The sequence below is a fragment of the Balaenoptera ricei genome, chromosome 18 (assembly GCF_028023285.1).
Source record: "Balaenoptera ricei isolate mBalRic1 chromosome 18, mBalRic1.hap2, whole genome shotgun sequence".
Classification (NCBI taxonomy): domain Eukaryota; kingdom Metazoa; phylum Chordata; class Mammalia; order Artiodactyla; family Balaenopteridae; genus Balaenoptera; species Balaenoptera ricei.
Window position 1 is genome coordinate 23,227,662 of NC_082656.1, and position 24,796 is coordinate 23,252,457.

The 24,796-nt window shown below is 35.6% G+C and overlaps 1 protein-coding gene across 10 annotated transcripts in view; it reads left to right on the forward strand.

The window, feature by feature from the left end:
• The window catches only part of CCDC122 (coiled-coil domain containing 122), a 35,126-nt gene extending 10,723 nt beyond the window's left edge, over window positions 1–24,403 (forward strand). For 9 of the 10 annotated variants that reach the window (XM_059902673.1, XM_059902675.1, XM_059902667.1 and 6 more), the window contains 3 exons: window positions 8,376–8,774; window positions 9,532–9,648; window positions 23,459–24,403. In XM_059902673.1, the coding sequence (XP_059758656.1) occupies window positions 8,583–8,774; window positions 9,532–9,648; window positions 23,459–23,608 (459 nt within the window). In that variant the 5' untranslated portion in view covers window positions 8,376–8,582 and the 3' untranslated portion in view covers window positions 23,609–24,403. Of the gene's footprint in view, window positions 1–7,787; window positions 7,819–8,375; window positions 8,775–9,531; window positions 9,649–23,458 lie in introns of those variants that run through there. The other variant, XM_059902677.1, reaches the window with a different exon arrangement.
• Window positions 24,404–24,796: the final 393 nt, after the last annotated feature.

Genomic DNA, 24,796 nt, shown 5'->3' on the forward strand with positions numbered 1-24,796 from the left:
TTCATGGACCATTTTACACATCCAGCGTGCAAACATTCAACAATGTCACTGTGACTATAAATAAGCATAAAAAATATGTCACATAGAATTATTTTAAACTCACTCTATTTGATAGTTTTTCCTAAAATTCTGAATTGAAGGAAGGTTAAGTTTTTAAGCCTGTGTTCTTAAAGCTATGGCTCATGAATTACTAGTTGCCAGTGAACATTTCAGGTAGATAAGGAACATTTCTGTGTTCCTTAAATTTCAAAATATGTTCATAATTCCACCACAGGCATCTGGAAGCCATACTTGTTTTTGTATTCAGCATAATTAGACATAACTGTTCTCTGTTAATATAGCTAAAGGAGCAAAAATAAAAACAGTATATTTAATTTTTAAAGGTTTTTTTTATTAAATGTAACATAGAAATGAAAAGAATATGCTCTAGAGCAGGGGTCCCCAGCACCCGGGCCACGGACAGGTACCGATCTGTGGCCTGTTAGGAACTGGGCCACACAGCAGGAGGTGAGCAGCAGACGAACGAGTGAAGCTTCATCTGTATTTACAGCCGCTCCCCATCGCTCACATTACCGCTCTGCCTCCTGTCAGCTCAGTGGTGGCATTAGATTCCCATAGGAGCACGAACCCTACTGTGAACTGCGCATGTGAGGGATCTAGGTTGTGCACTCCTTAGGAGAATCTAATGCCTGATGATCTGAGGTGGAGCTGAGACAGTGATGCTAGCACTGGGGAGCGGCTGCAAGTACAGATTATCATTAGCAGAGAGGTTTGACTGCACAGAGACCATAATAAACCAGTTGCTTGCAGATTCATATCAAAACCCTATCAGTGAGTGGCAAGTGAAAACAAGCTCAGGGCTCCCACTGATTCTGCATTATGGTGAGTTGTATAATTATTTCATTATATATTACAATGTAATGGTAATAGAAATGAAGTGCACAATAAATGTAATGCGCTTGAATCATCCCAAAACCATCTCACCCCAGTCCCCCACCCTAGGCCAAGGAAAAACTGTCTTCCATGAAACCTGTCCCTGGTACCAAAAAGGTTGGGGACTGCTGCTCTAGAGCTGAACTGCCTAGTTTGAAAGAAGAGATTTGCTACTTCCGGTTCCATGGTTTAATCTCTCCATGCTTCTGTTTTCTCATTTGTAAAATGGAGATAATAATAAGACCTGCCTGTAAGGTTTTCATGACAATTAAATGAAATAATACTTGTAAACATTATGTAAGATATCCTTGCTGGGGCCCTGGTAGGCAGTATGGGACCAAATTTTGATAATGGCTTTAGGTATTAATGCATCAACAGAGATATGATGATAATAATTATACCTTTGTGGTAATATAGATTTCTTATAAGTATTTGCATTGTATTAGTCACTTTCAGAAAAGGATACATGTTGACAATAGGATATAATGCAAAGATAATAATGTCTTAGATTTCTATAAAGAAATTTTCTATAAAAATTTTCAATCTTCAAAGAGTTTTACAGATGTTATTTCACTTATATTGAGGGCCTAATTTCTATTAAGCATTTTGCTGAATATTGTCCTCACTCTTACACTACTCACCATCTATTAAAGAGGGAGACAAATAAGTAAACAAATAATTACATGCAGGGAAGTGGTGTCAACAGTAGAAGCGTAAGCACAGATTTAACACTGAAAGAGGAGTGATCGGTTGAGTTTTTAAAAATATCTGGAGTTCACTTGAATGATTAGGTGTCTGGGATAGGTTTGAGGGTTAGGGGGTGAGGAGGATGATATTCCAGACAAAAAGAACCTGAAAAAATTCACAGAGTCCTGAAATAAAATTGGTACATTCATAGAACTATAAGTAGTTTGGTAGTGGAATAGCATAGAATGTATTTTGAGAAGCAACAAGAGATGTATAGCATGATAAAAAACTTGAACTTTATTCTAGAGGTGATGGGAGGGTTTTGATGGACTTCAAGCAAAAGAGTGAATGATTAAGTTTATGTTTTAGAAAGAGAATTCTAGATGCATGAAAGATACTTGTTATAATCCAACATCAATTTGAGATAAAAACTTCCAGCAAATTAGGAATAGAAGAGAACTCCAGCCAACTAAAAAAGGGCATCTACATAAATCCTACAGCCAACAGCATACCTAATAGGGAGAGACTGAATATTTCTCTCCTAAGATCAGGGATAAGGCAAGCATGTGTCTTCTCATCACTTCTATTCATTCTATAGTACTGATAATTCAAGCCACTCCTTGCAAGAAAAAGAAATAAAAGGCATCCAGATTGGAAAGGAGGGAGTAAAACTGTTTTTATTCACAGATAGCATGATTATTTTTGGAAAATCCTAAGGAATCTATTATTAAAAAGCTATTAGGGCTAATAAGGGACTTTAGAAAGGTTGCAAGATAAGATTAATTATAAAAATCAGTTGTATTTATATATATTGAAAGAAACTATCAGAAATTAAAATTTTTAAAGCATTATCATTTACAGTAACATCAGAACTATGAAATACTTAGGGGTAAATTTGATGAAAGTTTTGTGTTATAGACTGAATGTTTGTATCTCCTCAAAATTCATATGTTGAAGCCTTAATCACCAATGTGATTGTATTTGGAGATGAGGTCTTTGGGAGGTAATTAGGCTTAGATGAGGTCATGAGAATGGGGTCCTGATGGTAGGATTAGTGCCCTTATAAAAAGAGATGCCAGAGAGCTTGCTTTCTGCCATGTGAGGACACAGTGAGAAGGTGGCCCTCTGCAAGCCAGGAAGAGTTCTCACCAGAACCTGACTATGCTGACACCCTTTCCAGCCTACAGAACTGTGAGAAATAAATTTCTGTTGTTTTAGCCACTAAGTCTATGGTATTTTGTTATGGGAGCGCCAGCAGACTAAGACAATATGTAAGACCTGTATACTGAAAACTGTGAAACACTGCTGAGAGAAATTAAGGACCAAAATAGAGAGATATACCATTTTCATGAATCATAAGATTCAGTATTGTTAACATGTGAGTTCTTTCTCTTTTATCTATTGTTTAAAAGCAGCTCCAATCAAAATCCCAGCAGGCATTTTTTAGAGAAATTGACAGGCTGATTCTAAAAGTCCTATGGAAATGCAAAGAACCTATAGTAGCCAAAACAACTGTGAAGAATAATGTTGGAAGTTCTACTATTACTTTGGTTTTTTTTTTTCTTTTTGGCCGCGCCACACAGCTTGCAGGATCTCAGTTCCCCGACCAGGGGTTGAACCCGGGCCCTCGGCAGTGAGAGCCCAGAATCCTAACCACTAGGTCACCAGGGAACTCCCATAATATTACCTGACTTTGAGATTTATTATAGAGTACAGTAATCAGGACAGTGTAACATGGCATAGAGATAGACATATAGATCCATGGAACAGAACAGAGTAGTATCCAGCAATAGCCCCACACATAACAATTGATTTCAGAGGTGCTCTCATGGACAGGATGTTTGTGTTCCTTCCAATGTGATGATATTTGGAGGTGCGGCTTTTAGGAGGTAAATAGGTTTAGATGAGGTTGTGAGGGTGGGGGCCCTATGATGGGATTATAGGAAGAGAAAGAGACCCCAGAGCTTTTTTCTCCCTCTCTCTCCCTCCCTCTCTCTCTGCCATATGAGGACACAGCAAAAAGGCGTTTGTCTGCAAGCCAGGAATAGCCCTCTCACCAGTAACCAAATCTGCTGCACCTCGATCTTGGACTTCCTAGCCTCCAGAGTTGTTAGAAATCAATTCTGTTGTTTATGCCACCCAGTCTATGGTGTTTTTCCATTTTTTTTTTGTTTGTTATTTTTTATAGAAGCCCAAGCTCATTAAGACGGGTGCCAAGGCACTTCATTAGAGAAAGGATAATCTTTCAACAAGTTGTGGAGGACAGCTACATGCAAAAAAAGTGAACTTCAATTTTCAGCTCATACTGTATATGAAAATTAACTCAAAATGGATCATAGGCCTAAATACAAGAATTGAAACTACAAAGTATCTAGAAGAAAATATAGGAGAAAAACTTAGTGATTCTGGGTTTGGCAAAGGTTTCTTAAATAGTACACAAAAATTTTAAAAATTGGACTTCATTAAAACAAGTTTTTAGGGGCTTCCCTCGTGGCGCAGTGGTTGAGAATCTGCCTGCCAATGCAGGGGACACGGGTTCGAGCCCTGGTCTGGGAAGATCCCACATGCCGCGGAGCAACTGGGCCCGTGAGCCACAACTACTGAGCCTGCGCGTCTGGAGCCTGTGCTCCGCAACAAGAGAGGCCGCAACAGTGAGAGGCCCGTGCACCGCGATGAAGAGTGGCCCCCGCTTGCCGCGACTACAGAAAGCCCTCGCACAGAAACAAAGACCCAACACAGTCAAAAATAAATAAATAAATAAATAAATAAATAAATAAATAAATAACTAGTATCACAAGCTTCAAAAAAACAAAAAAGCCTTTTTATTTCTGTTCAAAAGGCACTGTTATGAAAATGAATGTGAGGTATACCTGCTGGGGCTCTATGGGCATTTGGGTTTTCATAGACTGGGAGAAAATACTTGAAAACATACCTGACAATGTACTTGAATTTATTTATACTATATAAAGAACTCTTACAATTCAAGAAGGCAAACAACCCAGTTTAAAAATGGGCAAAAGATTTCAATGGTCATTTCATGCAAAAAGATATTGCAAAAGACAAGCACATGAAAAGATACTCAGTATCATCAATTATTAAGGAAATGCAAATTGAAATCATAATGAGATCTCATTCTATACCCACTAGAATGGGTAAATTTAAAAAAGACTGACCATACTAAGTGCTGGTGCAGATATGGAAGAACTGGAATTCTCAGACCCAATTATTTTGGAATGTAAGTGATGTACCATTTGAGAAAATAGTTTACAGTTTCTTAAAAGTTTAAAATATATCTACCATATAACCCATACATTCAGTTTCTAGCTATTCATTTACCCAAGAGAAATAAAAGTGTATGCCCACTGGAAAACTAGGAACAACACAAATGTCTACCAGATGAATGAGTAAACAAAGTGTGGTATATTCATACAAGAAATATTGCTCAGCAATAAAAAGAAAGAGCTACTGATATATCTAACAACATGGATGAGTCTCTAATTAGGCTGAGTGAAAGGAGTGAGACTAAAATTGTATATATTGTATGATTCTTTTCATATAAAATTCTTGAAAATGCAAACTAATTTTTGGTGACAGAGCAGATGAATGTTTGCCTGGAAACAGAGGGCTGAGGAGGGAAGGAGAGATCACAAGGGATCAGGAGGAAACTTTTTGGGACATGTCTGATTTTTGGACATGTGGGTAATGGATAGGTTCACTGTCTTAATTGTGACAGTCTCATGATCATAAAAGTTAAGTCAAAACTTGTCAAACTGTAAAGTTTAAATATGTGCAGTTTATTTATATCAATTATATTTCAATAAATCCATTAACAAAGAAAGGAAAGAGAAGAGGGGGAGGGAGATGAGAAAGAGGAAGAAAAGAAGGAAGAAGGAAGGAGAGGGAGGAGGAGGAAGAGGAGGAGAAGCAGGAGGAGGGAGAGACAGCAACAACAACAAGAAGACATATAATTCTAGTGGAAGAGTAGAAATGGATTGGAGGAGGAATTGAATAAAGCCAGGGAGAAAAGTCAACAGTCTGTTAGTTATGTCAGTCCAAGAAAGAGAAGAGATGATGACCAAATTAGTGTGAATGTCATCTCCCCATATTGATCAATAGGGTCAACAGCCTGATCTAGTTGACAGGTCATGTGTCCCTTTCCTGACCATTGCATGTACATCACTCATTCACTCATTTATTAAATATTTATAGAGCACCAACTTTGTGCCAGGTACTATTTTAACTACAGGGAAGATGGTGGTAAAGAAGTTAGACAAGTTTACTGCACCCATGGAGTTTACTTTCTAGTTAAGGCAGGCAAGCAATAAAGATATAAAGTAATTCCATTGATTGAGGTGTTACAAAGGGAATACGATAGGATTATGTGTAGAGAATAATGGGGAGGAAGGTGGGTAGTTAATTTATATTTTGATTCAGGGAAGACTGTTCTGAGGAGTAATAATAAAGCTGAACTGTGAAAGACAAAGACCCCAGCAGGTAATAGCTAGGGATAGAGAATTCTAAGGTGCAGGGAACAATTACAAATGCCCTTAGGAGAGAAGGAACTAGGCGTATTTCATAAACAAAAGGAGGCTGGAAGTGGGGAGAGTAGTACACGAGAGGGATGGCAAAGTGGATAGGGATTAGAGCATGTATGGCCTTAAAAGCCATATTACAGAATTTGAATTTTATTATTAGTGCAATGGAAAACCACTGGAGGATCTTGAGCAGGGAAGTAGCATGATATGATTTATGTTTTTAAAGGATTCTTCTGCCTGAGAAATGGAGTCTAGTTGGGGGAGAGGAGGAAGCATGGAAACAGGGGGACCAGTTGGAAGCTGGACTATGCTACAAAGACTGGTCAGAAGTGAGCTGGGATTTTATATATTTTGGAGGCCCAACCGTCAAGATTTGTTGGTAAATAGGTTGTGGGGGTTAAGGTAAAGGGAAGAATCAAGAACGACTACTAGGTTTTTAAGTGTCCAGGTAGAAAGTGGTACAGTTTATGGAAATCAGGAAAGCTGGAAGAGGAGCATGTTGGGTGTGCAAATTAAAAGTTGTTTCCTGAACCTGTGTAGTTGAGACATCTATTAGATATCCAAATAGAACTGTCGAGTGGGCATTTTAAATATTAGAGCTGGAGATAAAGATTGAAGTTCATCAGCACGATGTATTTTTCACTGTACTTCCCTCTCTTGTCTCTGCCAAGAAAAGGATAGGCTGGGTCTGCCTTTTTAGTGAAGTGCTTCCCTCCCCAAATTATAGATTCATTTAAAGAGGACGACCATACTGGATAGAAGAAAAAGGATAAAGGCCTACAGTTGTATTGGTGGGAGGATCTACAGAATTTGATGAATAGTTAAATATAAAGAGAAGGGAGGAATTAAATATGACTCCCAAAGGAATACCATTAACTAAGTTTGGGAACATAGGGGCGTGGTAATTTGTATTTTTAGTCCCAAATCTTCATCCTCATGTATATCCACACCCTTTGCCATTTATCATTATAATGCCCTCCCATAATGGGTGGACATACTTTCTACCCCTCCACTGAGATTTGATCATGTGACCAGCTGGGATGTTATTCAAACAGAAGTTTGAAAAAGTTGTTCCATAATTGGGCTTCCATTCTTCTGCATCTGCTATCATCATGAGAAGGACATGCCTGGCCTGGCCCACTAGAGGATAAGATACATGTGAAGCAAAGCCAAGACACCCCGGTTGGCCCAGTTGAAGCCAACCTAAATCATCTTACAGCCAGCCAACCTCCAGACATTTGAGGAAATCCAACCAAAGTCAACAGAACCACCTAGCCAAGCCCAGTTGCTTCTCGTCACATGAGCAATAAACACTAGTTATATGTCACCGAGGTTTTGTGGTTCTGACAATAAGTGACTGATACAAGGGAGAGCAAGATGGGATCGGGGAGGGGAGGATTAGTCTGATTTTTGGACACGATGAATTTGAGATGGCCAGTGGCAGCTGGGTATAGGACTTAACAGCCACTTATATTCTGTGAATCATTAGCACATATATTTATCTCAAGATCTAAGTATGGATAAGATTACCCAAGGAGTATATACAGAATGAGAGGAGGAAATTATGATGACCGCACCCTGAGGAAAACCTGTATTTGAAGGAACCATCGAGATTGAAAAGCAATGCTCAGAGATATCTGAGGAGAAGCAGAGAAGAGTGCTGGTAGGTTTTAAAAAGGAGGTGCTGATTAGAAATGCCAAATGCCTCAGAGAGGCAAAGCTAAATATACCTTTAAACTCATCTTACAAATGAAGACAGTGACGTTTGAATAGGGTAATTAAGTTTGCTATGTATGATCACCCCAACTAGTAAATAGTAGTAAGGAAACTAGAACCTAGATCTTTTGTGTTTTCAAGTCAGGGTTTTATCATATAGTTTTTCTTTAGTTTGTACTTCTGATTGCCCACAAATATATTATTAAAATGATTGTAAAGTATCTTTTACATATAAAATGTTAAGACAAAGGATAAAATTTTAATATTTAGAATTAGATGAACATTAAAAAATAAGAAATATATAACCCTGGGCTCCCTCTGATTATAAAATAATTTTGTTACTTTATTACATGTCTCCTGTTATGCATCAATTTTTCTATATCTGATAAATATATATTTTTTATGTTAAGTGATTTTTCTACACACACTATGGATCAAAACAATGACTTTTCTTTCATGTTGAATATCATGAACTAATAATAATAATGTTGAAATATCTTACAGAATGAACTTCATGAGCTTAAAACACAAATAGCATCTGTCTCTGAAGAAACTAAAGAAACAGAAAGGCAAATTTATCAGCAAGATGCTGCCATACAGAATACCAGACTTCAGTGTGGAAACCTGGAAAATCAAATCAAATCCTTACATACAGAAAATGTGAAGCTTAAATTTGACATAGAGGCAGCGCAAGAAGATTTTGAGGAACAAATGATAAGATATAATGAATACTATGCAAAAATAAAAGCACATAAAGATAGTTTGAGAGAGGTAGAGAGCAAATGGTCATTCATGACTGAACTCGATGAGAAACGAGACCTTGTTAAAAAACTAAAGACAATGAAAGAGGAACTTATGCAGGATCTCCAAAATCCAGAAGGAAACCTGATGAAACAAGTACAGGTTTGAAATACCACTTATTAAAATGTTTTCTATTATTCCTTTTATTGCAAGTACACTTACTAAGTGATACACTTATCATTAACTTAATAAAATACCCATGGGTGCTCTAACTCGATTCAGAAATTTGAAAACTTGTATAAGTGCATGAGTTATGTAACAACTATGCCATATGTGCAAATCCATAAAGGAAACATCCCCAAATCCCTTGTGGATTAATAAAAATATATAGTCAAACAAAATCACAGTAAACAATTAATCCATTTGTTACAGAAGGTGTGACTCACAAAGATGTTGAAACTCTAGCTTCCAGGCTAATGGATCCAGACCAATTAAAATCAATTTAGTGTGCTTAAAGCTGTTACACAAACAATATGAATTAATAATTATACCCTAAGCATCTTTTTCTTAACATTCTTTGAAGACGTTGGGAGATAAAAACTTAAAATATCTATTATTTCTTGCTAAAGAATTAAAAAATATCCTTTATATCATAGCTGGGCAATTGCCCCTGTGACTACCACTTTCCTTTATGTCTTATTTTCATTTGGTTTTTACTTCCATATTTTCAAATCTAAGGTTTGCTTGTTTGAATAACCATTCTTTGTTCCTCGTACCTATAGAAGTAATATTCTAATCCTATTTATCAAAATTAAATGTGATGGCTAGTTTTCTTAAATTACAGAAACACTGAAAATCTTGGATTTATATTGACCATTCATTGTTTGATGTGTATATTTTAAATTCTATAAACATACAGGAAGACATTACAAACCTAAAGGACAAAATTATAACTGTAAAAGAATCCATCATTGAAAAAACTTGTTTTCTTGAGGAAGAAAAAAAGACACATGAAAAATTAAGAAAAGAAATAGAGGTAAGTCTTAATTATCTGGATTTCAATGTTTTATGGGATCATTTCTTAAACTTTTACTATAGTCATAATTTCCATGGTTTACTCTCAATTCCCAAAACAGCTAGAGAACAAAAAAGAACTACAAAAAGCAGTTGATAAGTCTAAACCATTAATAGATAAGTATAGAGACTCCCTCATTCAAAAATACTCAGATATAGTAATACATTCAAAGAAAGCAAGTACTCACTCTTATTTAAATCTGGCCTAGAATTCTTCCAGGTCGCATTCCACCAATTTTGTACCCAATTAATGGCTAGAAATCAGAGGCTAATACTGTATGTGGCCTTTTCAGATTGGCTTCTTTCACCTAGCAACATGCATTTAAAATCCTTCCATGTGTTTTCATGTCTTGATAGTGAGCTGAGTGATAATTCCATTCTCTAGATGTACCACTGTTTATCCATTCACCTGCTAGAGGACATCTTTCTTGCTTCCAGGTTTAGGCCATTATGAATAAAGTTGCTATAAACATAAAAAAAAAAGGAAGCAGAAGCTACCCAGTCAAAAATATGACCACTCCTAGACAGAAATTAAAGACTCTTCAAAGTAGAGTAAAGACAATGGAAGTACTGGTATTCTAAACCCCTCTGACTTCCTATTTGTAATTTTCAACTGTCCAATTAAAAACAACAAACTGATATGTAAAATTAAAAGTGAGACTAAATTTGAGGTGCCACTGGCAGACCTCTATAGTCATTATTGTTTAGATGAGGGCAGAACAGAAATGGAAAAGTGTACGTTGTTAAGGGCAAAAAATAATTTTCACCCTTAAAAATTACTTTGGAAAATAAAAAGATGTATATTTTCAACTTGTTTGTGACTAATTGACACAATTAAAAAAACCTGAGGAATTTGAAGACAAAAACCCTCACCTTTACAAAACATTCTCTTCAAGAAACACCATGATTTTATCTTATATTTTACTGGCAATCTAAATAAATGGGTATTTTTTTACCCTTCTAGATATCAAGATTATTATAAAACTATAATAGTAAGACAGTATATAAGTGGCATAGAAATAGAAAAAATGATTAATGAAACAGAAAAAAAGAATCCAGAAATAATCCATCATAAATGGTACAAACAAGTTAGCCATATGAAAAAATAAAGACAATTTTGAAATAAAATTAGATTCCTACCTCTTAACACATACATGCACATGCTTCCACAAGGACTGAAGACAATATAGGAGACAAACTTAACCATTTGTGTTACAGAAGTATTTATTTTAAAAGATACACAGACATATATGCAAACTGCATGATTAAATGTTACTTTTGACTGTATCATAAATTTCTAGATTATTGAGATGCAGCATAACAATAAAGAAGACAAGGCTCATTTTGAGAGAGGGTATTTGTAACATACATAAGTGACTAAGAGATAAGAAAATTTCAAACAAGCCATAGAACATTGGTAAAATGGTATGAAAAGTCTTACCTTTCAAAACATGAATATCAAAAAAAAACCCCAATGGAAATGATGAACAACCTCGCTAACCATAAGGGGTTAATAATTAAAGCCACAGTAAGGCCCCAAATTTAGCCTGTCAATTATCAATATTAGAATTTGTAAGATGTGGACCACCTGAATTCTAAAATACTATTGGTATGAGTATAAATTGGTAAAAGCATTTTGGAGAGAAATTTGAGATTCTTAGTAATTTTTATTAAGGTATAATTGTCATAAGAGTAGGTACACTATTTATAAGGGTTTAGCTTGATTAATTTTGACAATTTATACATACACCTGGGTTACCATGACCTAGATCAAGATATAAAACTTTTGCATCATGCCCAGAAAGTTATCTTGTCCCTTTTCCTCAGGCTACCACTATGCTGATTTTGAAAACAGCTTTATTGAGATATAGTTCACATACATACAATTCACCCATTTAAACTGCATAATTCAATGGGTTTTAGTATGAATACAGATAATTTGTAACCATTACCATAGTCAATTTTAGAAATTTTCATCACCTCAAAAGAAACCCCATACCCTTTAGCTATGCCCTCTCCATTTGTCTATTGTATTTACCCATATTTTTACTCCACCATATTCTTTCTTCCTTCCTGATGTTCTAAGATTTCCTCTTTTGTCATTTCCTTTCTCTTTAGAAAATTTCTAAATTCATTCTTTTAGGAGAAGTCGGCTGGTGGCAGTCTCTGGGTTTTTTCTTTTTTCTCATCTGAGAATGTCTTCATTTCCCTTTCATCTCTGAAAGATATTTTGGTCGATATAGAATTCTGGGTTGACAGTTCTTTTCAGTTGAAAAATGCTGTGCCACTTCTTTCTGGTCTCTATGATTTCTAACAGATAATCCACTGTCATTTGAATTGTTTTTCTCTCTGCAGATAAGGTATTTGTTTCTTGCTGCTTTCAAGCCTTCCTGTCTTTAGTTTTCAGAAGTTTTACTGTTATATGTTTTGGAACTAATTTCTTTGGATTTATACTATCTGGAAAATTCTCAGCTTCTTGATTCTGTAGGCTTATGTCTTTTACCAAATTAGAGAAATTTTCAGCTCTGATTTATTTGAATACTTTTGCAGTTCTGCCCTCTTTTCTCCTATCCTTCCAGGACTCTGATGACACAAATCATAGGTCTTTTTTTGATATAGCTCTACAGGTCCCTGAGGCCCTCTTCGTTTCTTTTTTTCAGTCTTTTGTCTCTCAGTTTTTCAGATTGAGTAATCCTTTGAGTTCTATCTTCCATTCACTGATTCTTTCCTTTATCCCCTCCATTCTGCTATTGAACCATCCCATGAAATTTTTTATTTCAGTTACTGTGTTTTTTCCATTTGGTTCTTTGTATCCTTTATTCCTTTGCTGAGACTTTTTATATTTTCATTTGTTTCAGGAAATTCATAATTACTCATTGAAGCATTTTTATGATGATCGGCTTTAAAATGCTTGTCAGATAATGCTAACTTCTGCATTTTCTTGGTGTTGGCACATGTTGATTGTTATTTCTTACTCAGTGTGAGGTCTTCCTGGTTCTTGCTTTGATGAGAGATTTTCTATTGAGATCTGGACATGTTGGGTATTATGTTTTAAGACTCTGGGTCATTGTTGCTTCCAGGTAGTACTGGAAGTTCAGAGTCTCCATGGACACTCACGGCGGGAAGAAGGGCTTCTTGTTACTGCTAGTCAAAAGTGGGAGTTCTGGCTGCCCACTAGGCTTCTGTTGATAAGCCCGTGGCTGGGAGGGCAGGAGCACCTCTTTACTGCTCCCGTGTAGATGTGGCCTCGCTACCACTGAGCGGTGGTAAAAGCCCTGACTCTCCACTAGGCCTCCTCTGACATTCTCCCAGTGAGGAGGGGGAAGAATGCCTTGTTACCACTAGATGGGAGTAGAAGTCCAGCCTCCCCAGATGGGCTCCACTCACACCAGAGGATGTGGTTTGTTACTTTCCAGAGGGAATGAAAAGTCCTGGCTCCCCAGTCAGCCTTCTCTGACACCGGCCCAGCAGGAGGACCGGGGCACCTTGTAATAGCCCAGCAATGGTGAAAGTGTAGGCTTTGCTAGTGTGGGTGGTGGGGGGGCCATAGTTTTCTCTGTGGTGTTTGACTTTAGTAGTTACTACCTAAAAGTGTTCAGTCTTGCAGAGTCTGCCTTTTTCCTGGTCCTTTGGCTAGATAGCAGGCTTTTCTTGGAGTTTTTTTGTTTTGTTTTGTTTTGTTTTGTTTTTGTCTGCACCTATTGGCATTTCCAGCTTGCTGTCTTCCCCATATCCAGTCTGGGATATATGAGGCAAAATGAAAACCCAGGGAACTCATTACCAAGTCATTCCTAGGGTCCTAAGGTCTCCAGCCAGTCTGCCTTCTTCTCTCCACCTTTTAGAAGCTTCTTATGCTAATATTATATACAGTGTCCAGGGATTTTAGTTGTACTTAGCATGAGGAATAGGTATATGAAATGCATCTACTTTATTTTGACAGAAGCAGAAGTGTACATAGGTATTTTTAGTGGTAAAGGGTGATGTAAATGTCTACTAATGATAGATTTAGATGGAATGTCATTGAGCTTGAGACTTCAGTTTTTAATGTTTTCATCATTATATTTCTTATCGTGAAATTTAATAAGCTCTTTTTTAAGCTTTCATAATAGGGTTACTAAAGATCCTTTTAGGCTTTTTAATATTAGTTTTATTAACTCTAATGCATTAAAAAGTAGTCCTCAATTCTATCACAATGTTATGGTTGAAAAAATGAAAATCTAAGAAATTAGAGATTATCTGTAATAAACTATATAGAACTGAAGGACAAATACCACAGCCACAGCATTGTCTTGAGAACACTGCATTTTTTTCCCAACAATTTCATTTATTGCTTGATGAGAATTTATCATTGACACAAGTAACTTCTTTCTCAAAACAACTAGTTTTTTAAGAGTATAAATTCAAATACCAGAAGATTTTTATTACTTATTTCTTTTTTGAGTCTTTTTTTTTTTTTTTTCTATTCCTTCTGGATGTTTTTAGCCATGGCCTTGGTACAGTTCATGGTCATCTTTTGCCTGGATTATAGTATTCTTTTGTTCTAATGTTTAATTCTTTCAATATTTTGTGCTTTGCATGTTTAATCTTGATATTAATATTGCTTTTTACATTTTTTGATTAAGAAAAACTGAAAATGGTTTTTGAATTTTACATGTTTTTTTTTTTTTAGTCAAATGAATGTTTTTGGTAATTTTAGGCCATATCTGAATGAAAGAAGTATTTCAAAATAATTACCCCAAAATGCCTTTTTTCCCTGTCTCTTGTCTGTCTTTATATATATTTTAGAAGAAAGGAACTATAGAGAGGAAAATAAAGATAAGTTATGAGTCACTGACGAAAAAAAGTGGGGAAGCAAAATACAAAGCATACAAGCACAAAGCTTCAAATACAAAGCATTAAGCAACAGTCATTTTTAAAACCATGTTATTTGCCAAATCCAAGAGTTTTCAGGGAAGGGAAACTAGAGCAGTTAAGAAGTTTTTAGCAAATGATGAGTGCTGCAAGTAACATTTTGTGATAACAGGTATTGTGTAAAGCATTTTAAGATTTATTAACGGTTACTCTTGCCTAAATTTTGTTCAATTTGAGCTCCAAATTTAAAGGACAGGGAAAAATTTAGAGTGCTTTCAGAGCTACTAGGGATCAGGAACAAAATATGTTTCACTTGTTACAATGCAACATGCAGGTTACACAATTAACTAATCCATTCATTTACTGAGGTCAGCCACAGAAATGATTACACAACTAGAAAGCCGGTCCTACATGAAAAACCCAAAGAAGCAAAGGTAAAAAGGTAAACTAAAAGCAGGGTAAGAATGATTCAGATAGCTAGATAACATGGTAACAAATTATTCTATCTTACAAAAGGTACAAGAAGAAATGTTCAGTATTATTAAATCTATTGTTGTTTATTGAGTGCCTGGTATTTTTCAAGCACTTTGTGTAGGCTATCCCATTTAAATTCTCACAGTAACATATTTTACAGAATTTCAGAAAATTTAAATAACTTGTACAAGGTTATATAGCTAGTGATAAGGGACAGAATAGAATATGAGTCCATGTCTTTTGGACTCTACTCCCAATCTTTTTAAAAAATGGTTTTCACTTCTGTGGAAATATATTCTCTGTGGAAAAGATTAAAATTTTAGAGGGAAGGCTAAAGTTCCTTTGACCACTGCCTGCCATTACACTGCTCTCTTATCACACTCACCTCTTCCTAATGGCAACCGCTGTTTGGTGTGTGCACTTGGTTAAGCATGAGTATGTATGTATATATGTATATATATACATGTGCATGTACACACATCTATGCATAGGGGAAGATTACGTAAAGTACCATACATATAATTTTGCAACTACTTTACTTACTCAATAACCTATATCACAGTTTTTTTTCATATTAGTACCTATGGGCCTACATTATTCTTTTTAACTGCTGCAAAATATCTCACAGTATGACTATACCTTAATTTATATAAACATGCCACAACTGATAGACATTATTTCCAGCGTTTCACTATTAAAAGTAACGTTGTAGTGAACATAGTACACACACCCTTTGTATCAAGAAGTAGAATTACTGGGTCGTAAGATAAGTTCCATGATCTTACTAATATTTAATATGTTCTCTTAATAATTATCACCACAAATAATAATAATAACTTATGTTTGAAATCATTTTATACTGTTTTAGGTATTCCTACCCCTCATCATGAGGTTGATTGAGTAAATATTAAATTTGGCCTTATTTGGAGCCTCAAACTTCTGTATTATCTCCCTTCAAATCCTTGGCTTTAACTTGAACTGCAGTTGCATTGGGGGCGGGGGTAAAATTTCAAGGATCACAGTGGGGAAAAACAGCTACAATGCTGAAGAACTGACCTGAGATTTTAGCATCTGCCCACTGCTACTACTGCCACACTTTAGGAGTAAAGACCATACTCAGAACTAAGAACTAACGCAAAACTAGACTAAAGACAAGGCCTAGATCTAAGAACAAAACTGAAATGGACACTCTCTAGCAAAAGTATAAAATAAGGTCTCACAAGTTCAAGATGATCCACCAGTAACTTAACTGACTGTTAGAACAAAATTCAAAACTTTTCAGAAGAAAGTAACATAATCCAGAGTTTATAATATATGTACACTGTTCAGTTAATAAAAAGCGTTCTTACACATGTAAACAAATAGAGAAGTATTACCAATAATTAAGAGGACAATTAATCAAGAAAAACAGTCACAGTTGACTCAGCAGTTGTTCGGCAAGGACGGAAAATTATGATTAAATATGTTAAATATTCTACAGCAGCAGTCCCCAACCTTTTTGGCACCAGGGACCAGTTTCGTGGCAGACTATTTTTCCACGGACAGGGATGGGGGGAGTATATGGTCCAGGCGGTAACGCGAGCGATGGGGAGCGGCAGGTGAAGCTTTGCTCACTCGCCTACCTCTCACCTCCTGCTGTGTGGCCTGGTTCCTAACAGGCCTCAGACCAGTACTGGTCCACGGCCCCGGGGTTGGGGACCCCTGCTCTACATGAAAGATGGATACACAGTAATGGGTAAAGAGAAAGAATATTAATCATATAAAAGAACCAAATGGAAATCTTAGAACTGAAGAAAAAGTTGAAAAAATTTATTGGGTGTAATTAATAGCAGGTTAGACACAACAGAAGCAAGATCTTTCTTAAGCTTGAAGACAGATCAGTAGAAGTCATCAAAGCAAGCATACAGAGAAAAAGAAAAAAAATTGAAGAAAATGCATAGAGCCTTAGTGACTTGTGAGACCATGTTAAACAATGTGACATATGGGTAATTAGAGTTCCAGGAGATGAGGAGAGAGAGAGAAAAAGGAACAGAAATATTAAGAAATACTGGCCAACAACTTTCCAAACTTGACTAAAAAAATAACTCATAGATTCAAGAAATTTATCAAACCCAAAGCAGGATAAATACAAAGAAAACTGTATCTAAGGAAATTATAGTCAAGCTACTGAAAACCAAGTACAAAGAAAAAAAATCTTAAAAGCAGCCAGAAAAAAAGTCACATTAAATATACAAGAACAGTGATGGTTATTGATTTTTTTAATAGACTTTATTTTTTCAGAGCAGTTTTAGGTTCACAGCAAAATTGAGCAGAAGGTACAGTGTTCCCTCATACTCTCTGCCCCCTGGCAGCCTCCCAAGCTATCAACAACTCCCACCAGGGTGGTACATTTGTTACAACTGATAAACCTATGTTGACACATCATTATCACCCAGAGTTCATAGTTTACATTAGGGTTTACTCTTGGTTTTGTACCTTCTATGAATTTTGACAGATGTATAATGACATGTATCCACCATTATAATATCATACGGAAGAGTTTCAGGGGGGTGGTGGTGGTGGGATGAATTGGGAGATTGGGATTGACATATATACACTAATATGTATAAAATAGATAACTAATTAAAAAAAAAAGTATCACTGTCCTAAAAATCCTCTTTGCTCTATGTATTCATCCCTCCCTCCCCCAACCTCTGTCAGCCACAGATCTTTTTACTGTCTCCATGGTTTTACCTTTTCCAGAATATTGTATAGTTAGAATCATACAGTTTGTGGCCTTTTCAGATTGGCTTCTTCCACTTAGTAATATGCATTTAAGGTTCCTTGTGACATTTCATGGCTTGATAGCTCATTTTTTGTTTTATTTATTTATCTTTTTAGTGCTAAATAATATCTGTTGTCTGGATGTACAACAGTTTATTCTTTCACCTACTGAGGGACATCTTGATTGCTTCCAAGTTTTGGCAATTATGAATAAAGCTGCTATAAAAACATCTGTATTTTTGTGTGGATATCAGTTTTCAACTCCTTTGGGTAAATGCCAAAGCGTGTGATTGCTGGATCATGTGGTAGAGTATGTTTAGTTTTGTAAGAAACCACCAAACTGTCTTCCAAAGTGGCTGTACCATTTTGCATTCCCACCAGCAATGAATGAGAGAGTTCCTCTTGCTCCACATCCTCACCAGCATTTGGTGCCGTCAGTGTTGCAGATTTTGGTCATTCTAATAGGTGTGTAGTGGTATCTTGTTGTTTTAATTCTCATTTCCCTGATGACATTTCATGTGGGACATGTTTTCATGTGCTTATTTGCCATTTGTATATCTTCTTTGGTGTGGTGTCTGTTCAGGTTTCTGACCTACTTTTTAATCTGGTTATTTGTTTTCTTATTGTTGCATTTTAAGAGTTTGTTGTATATTTTGAATAACAGTTCTTTATCAGATGTGTCTTTTGCAAATATTTTCTCCCAGTCTCTGGCTTGTCTTATTTTCTTGACAGTGTCTTTTACAGAGCAGAAGGTTTAATTTTTTTGAGGTCCAGCTTATCAATTATTTCTTTCATGGATTGTGCCTTTAGTGTTGTATGTAAAAAGACGTCACCAAACCCAAGGTCATCTAGGCTTTCTCCCGTGTTATCTTCTAGGAGTTCTATAGTTTTGCATTCTATATTTAGGTCTGTGATCCACTCTGAGTGTAAACAGAAAAGAAATAAATAAAAAAGGCAAAGGAGACTAATAGAACAAAAATACTGAAATGGTAGACTTAAACCCAAACATATCAGTGGTTACATCAAATGTAAATGGACTAAACACTCCAATTAAAAGGTAAAAATGATCAGATTGGATTGAGAAAACAATTTGTGAACATAACTTTTTCACAAGAGATGCACTTTGAATATAAAGACACAGACAGTTTGAAAGATAGAAAAAGATAAACTATGAAGACATCAATCTTTAGAAAGCTGGTCGTGGCTGTATTAATATCAAGTAGATTTTAAGATATGGACTACCATCAAAGTTGAAGAGGGCCAGTCAATTCACCAGAAACAAATAATAATACTAAATGTGTATTTACCTAATCATAAAGCTTCAAAATACATAAGCAAAAACTGACAAAATTATAAAGAAAAAGACACAAATCTACAATCATATTGGAGAGCTTAACAACTTTTTTGAATAGTTGATAGAACAATATGCAAAATCAGTAAGCAAGCATATAGAACATTTGAACAACTTATCTACCAACTAAACCTAATTACCATATATAAAATACTCCACTTAATAACTGTTGATTATACTTTATTTTCAAATGCACATGGAACATTCACCAAGATAGACAATACACTGGATGATAAATTTCAAAGAATTTGGTATTCTTTGATAACAGCAGAATTTAATTAGAAATCAGTAACAATAAGAAAGCTAGAAAATACATAAACATTTTGAAATTGAGCATCACAATTATAAATAATCCATGAGTCAAAGAAGAAATCACAAAAAAAGAAGAAATCATGAGAATTATTAGAAAATATTTGAAATTGAATGATAATGAAAACACAGCATATAAAAAACCATAGGGTATAGCTAGAGCAGTATTTAGAGGAAAATTTACAGCTTTAAATGTGCATATTAGAAGAGAAAAAAGGTTTAAAAGCAATTATCTAAGCTTCCATCTTAAGAGACTAGAAAAATAAGAATAAATTCAGCCAATAGCAAATAGGAAGAAATGATATAATAAATAGTAGAAATCAGTGAAATAGAAAATGGAAAATCAGAGAAAATCAACAAAGCCAAAAGTTGAAAAGACTAATAAAATTGATAAACCATAACAATACTGATCAAAATCATGAGGATCGTGGGGATAGTACCTTAGGTCCTATAGACTTAAAAGGATGATAAAGGCCTATTATAAACAACAATAAATTTAACAACTTAGATGAAATGGACAAATTCCTTGAAAAGCGCACATACCATCAGTAACACAGGAAGAAATTACCTCTATGTTTAGACCTATGGTCCATTTAAAATTAGGCTATATAAATGGTGTGAAGTAGGAATCAATGAAATTGAACTCATAATTAAAACCCTCCCCACAAGGAAAGCTTCAGACTGACATGGCTTCACTGGTAAATTCTATCACACATTTAAGGAAGAAATAATACCCAGCCTATACAAATTTTTTCAGAAAATGGAGGGTGGAACTCTTCCCAGCTTATTTTAGGAGGCCAGCATAACCCTGACACAAAGAATGAACAGGAACATTACCAGAAAAGTAATTACAGACCAATGTTCCTCATGAACGTAGATGCAAAATATTTTCAAATTGACATTCTCTAGTATGTATAAAAAGGTTAGTAACTCATGACCAAGCAAAGTTTATCTCAGGAATGCAGAGTTGGTTTCACTTTCAAAACACAAACAATGTGAAGAAGTGAAGGAGCTAGTCATGTAGATCTGAGGAATAGCTTTCCAGGCAAAGGAAAAAATAAGTGCAAAAGTCTTAAGATGAGAACGTACTTGGACTCAGATTCTAGAAGTGAAGTGTGTCTAGAGTGAAGGGAATGAAGAGGCCACTCTTTTTGCCACTGTGTTTTCTGAGCACCACCCCTGCTTCATTATTATTCTTATTTCTGCCTTGAGTGTAACAATAACTAAATAAGAATAGTAACCCCTCCATTTCTTAGAGGCAAAAAAAGCTGTATTCTCTCCAGAACCACTTCATCCTTAGCTGTGTAATGGTATTCAAGTTTGAATATTGACACATACCAAAGGCAGAATTATACCAATAGAGGCTGAACAATTGGCTGGCCTTCAAGAAGGCTCACAATGTGACCTTCACCTTTACGAAGTCACTTCTTGGCCAAAACCTCCTTTTAGCCTTGTGGGCTTAGAAAATTAACATTTTAAGTATCGAGTTGGGTAGACATGGAGAAGTGCTAGTAGAGTTCACAAGAACCTGATGTATAAAACTCAAATGCCAGTTTATTAATTTACAATAATAAACAAAACTCTCAAGGAAGTCAGAAAACGTACCAGTCATCAGTGCTTCTTCTCCCTGTAAGGAAACTACACTGGAAGGCAAATTATCATAAAGCTGGTTACTGAGCATGGAAATCAAGTCAGTCATTTGAGTTGGAGTGTTCTTGACCTCTGGCTCTGGACACTCAAGGAGCCAATCTCCGTAACAGCGTTATTCTTATCAGGTAGTCACTGGATGGGAACTACCAACACATGCCTCCTTCACTTGCCTATTTTTGTGCTACGTTCTTCACATAATCCCTTCTGATGATATAGTCTTTCTGTTTATATTAATACCTCCTGTGATACCTAGCTGAGGCTGGTGATCTAGAGTCCCACTGAGGGGACTTTGCATGTCTCTACTCTGATCCATGGTGTATTAGTTTCACAGCTTCACTGCTGAAGAATAATTTTAGAATCAGGCTAATAAGATTTATGGAGTAACCAAAATTTTGTTCTAGTTATTTGATTTCTATTAGTATATTCTATGAACATGTATATAAGCATATTCAGTGACTATATTCTCCCTATAAATGTATGCTGTTGGATATATCAATGGATATATTTATTACATATTAATAAATATTATATGCAGTGATATGTATTACATATATACATATAAGTTGATATATATCCCTTTGAATATACTTGATATATTAAAAATATTCTTTTGAATATAGTTTCATTATCTAATATGATGTTTCTGTTTACTAATTTATTTATAATTCTTTTAAAGTCACTTTCTGTTTTGCCAATATATCAGGAGGCCTAGTTCACCAATTTGAATGAACTATCTGACTTTGCAGAATTAACAAAACTGGAAACTTAAAAGGATGTTTAAAGTTTATAGCAATTTATGTGAAGTGTTAGTTGACAAGTTTTAACTTTGTTTTTATATCAGTATTTTGGAATGCTTACAGTGTTTCTGTCCTAGTTCCCCTGATGCTCTGCAGAACTGTGTTTCCATATAATTGGTTTCTTTTGTAATCATGTATGTTTTATTTTATGCATTTAAAAACACTCTAAGAAGAAGTCCATAGTCCTCATATACTATCAAAATGAGCCATGGCATAATAAAGGTGAAGAAGCTCCAAGTTAAGGGAGGAGCTGGGAAAGAGAGAGGGGAAACTGTACTGAGGGTCCCAGTAAAAAGGGTCCCAGTTAAAAGGAAAGCTGAGTTACAGAGAGAAGGGGAGACAGGTCGGGGACAGAGTCTTAAGGCCCCAGAAACCCAGAGTCTTGTCTCCCTACAGCCATCTTAAGCTATAAACTTATTTTGGCAAATTGGTTATTTTGACAAATTTGGTGAATTGGTGTTTTGACAAATTGATTCTTCTTTGTATTGACCTAGAATCACCTTCCTGACTGACTAGAGCGCTCTCTTAAATAGACATGAGAATGAAGAAGTAACTTTCCCAGCCCCACTATTCTATTATTCAATCAGTTCATTTTAAAGTGGGTGTTTTACTACAATACCACTGTCACACTCACTGGAAGTACCACTTCACACCCACTAAGATGGCTATGATTACGATCAAAAAGACAGGTAATATCAAATACTTTCAGTGTGTGAAGAACTGGAACCATCCCACATGCTGGTGAGAATGTAAACTCGTGCAGCCAGAGTAGAAAACGGCATGGCAGTTCAGCGAAAAATTAAAAATAGAATTACTGTATGATCCAGCAATTCTGCTTCTGGGTATATACCTAAAAGAAGTGAAAGCAGAGTCTCAAAGATATATTTATATCCATATTCATAGCAGTGTTAGTCACAATAGCTAAAAATAGGAACAACCCAGGTGTCCATCAATGGATGAATGGATAAACAAACTGTGGTGTATACACACAATGAAATATTATTCAGCCTTAACCCATGCACTTTCCACTGTGCCTCACTGCCTTCCGCTGTAGCCTTGTCTGTCTCAGCATAAATACTGATCTACTTAATGGCAGGGAAATGGCCTACATGATCTCCTGGATCTTTTAGATCAATGGGTCTATGTTTCAGTGAACCACCAGATACAGGAAATGAAACTATTTCTCTTAACCAGAACCTGCTTTGATAAGTAGAAGGCCCTCCATCACAGATGCTTCCCTTGTGTTCAAATCCCAAACACCATCACTTGCTAGCTGTGAAACCTTGAGTGCATTACTTAAACTCTTTGATCTTCAGTTTATACAAAAGTGGGGATAATAATATTTACATCATAAGGTGTTATGAGAATTTAATTATATGTAAAAAGCTCTCATCACAGTATCTAGCATGTAATGTGTTGAATACTTATAATTACTGTTTATTTTTATTATCATTATTATTTACAGTAAGTAATTTTTAATCAAGTGCTTTCCTCTTTAGAGTAGTCAAAATATCCTTTATGGCTGTTTACTATTTTTCCTTCTCAAGGCCCATTGACGTGTGCTCTTCTTTTAATAGGTACAACATAAGAGATACGGTGCAATTCTTAAGCGTTTGCACTGTCAGGTGAACAAGCTTCAGTCAAAGAGAAGACAATGGCAATGGAACATTCAACAGCTGGAAAAAACTGCAGCTGAACTGAGAAAATGCATTGGAACGAAAGATTAACATGGCCATATGGTAATGTAGTATAGGGTAATGCTGAGCACAGACTATGCCACAAAAATTACAGGATAGAAAGGTGAGAAAATCCTTTGGGTCTTAACAGCTGACATCCACTATCAGAGGGCTCTCTTAATGACAGATATGTTTTCTTTTCTTTGAATCAGTCATCTGTTTGCTGAAATGCCTTCCAACCCGATAATTGATAGCAATAGAGAGACAATAGGAAGGCTCACAGAAGAATAGTGAAAGACTCTGTATGAATATTTTGAGTGTATAAGATATATTGTACTCATGAATGCCTGTTTATAAACATGTTGCCTTCACTAGCACATGAAGCAAAAATTTAGAAGAAAAGAAGCATTTGAAGTTACAATGATTTAAATTATTAAGATATTTTAAATGGTTGTCTGTTTCAAACTACCTGCTTTTTTATCCCTGGCTTCAAAGCAGTCCATAAATGTTGACATTTATAATAAGGTTGTTATGTGTTCAAGGCTTCAGATATTTACTTAATTTTTCTCTTTTATCCAGAAGGTAACAATCATTTTTCTTTGCTGTTGGATAACATATTTTTAGAGTGTTGCAATGTATACAATTTTTTGTTCACTTTTCTGTCTGTATGTTCTTTCTTACTATTCTATAGCTAAATTGAATTTATAACATCATGTAAGGCAAACATACCAGCTCTTAATGTTAACCAATGTAGACTAACATATATTTTTTCTCATTGAAAGTCATATACTATGTCCACAGCAACAAACTTGTGCCTTTTAGAATAAAAGCACTCCTTCTTGTGGCTCCATTGCGTCAAATTTTTAGAAGCAGAAATAAAACATTAATTATTGAAGATATGGTTTTTAAATATTCAGTTTTAGGATTTAATGAGTTCAAAGCAATAACATCAAAAAGGTATCTTAGGTCCATTTTCTCCTCACCTTTCTATGTGCATAAGATTCGGTAAGAGTATAGCTGACAGAGCCTCAACCACCAGAGGGCAGACAGCAGAAGCAAGAAAAACTACAATCCTGCAGCCTGTGGAACAAAAACCACATTCACAGAAAGACAGACAAGATGAAAAGGCAGAGGGCTATATACCAGATGAAGGAACAAGATAAAACCCCAGAAAAACAACTAAATGAAGTGGAGATAGGCAACCTTCCAGAAAAAGAATACAGCTGACATAAAACCTGA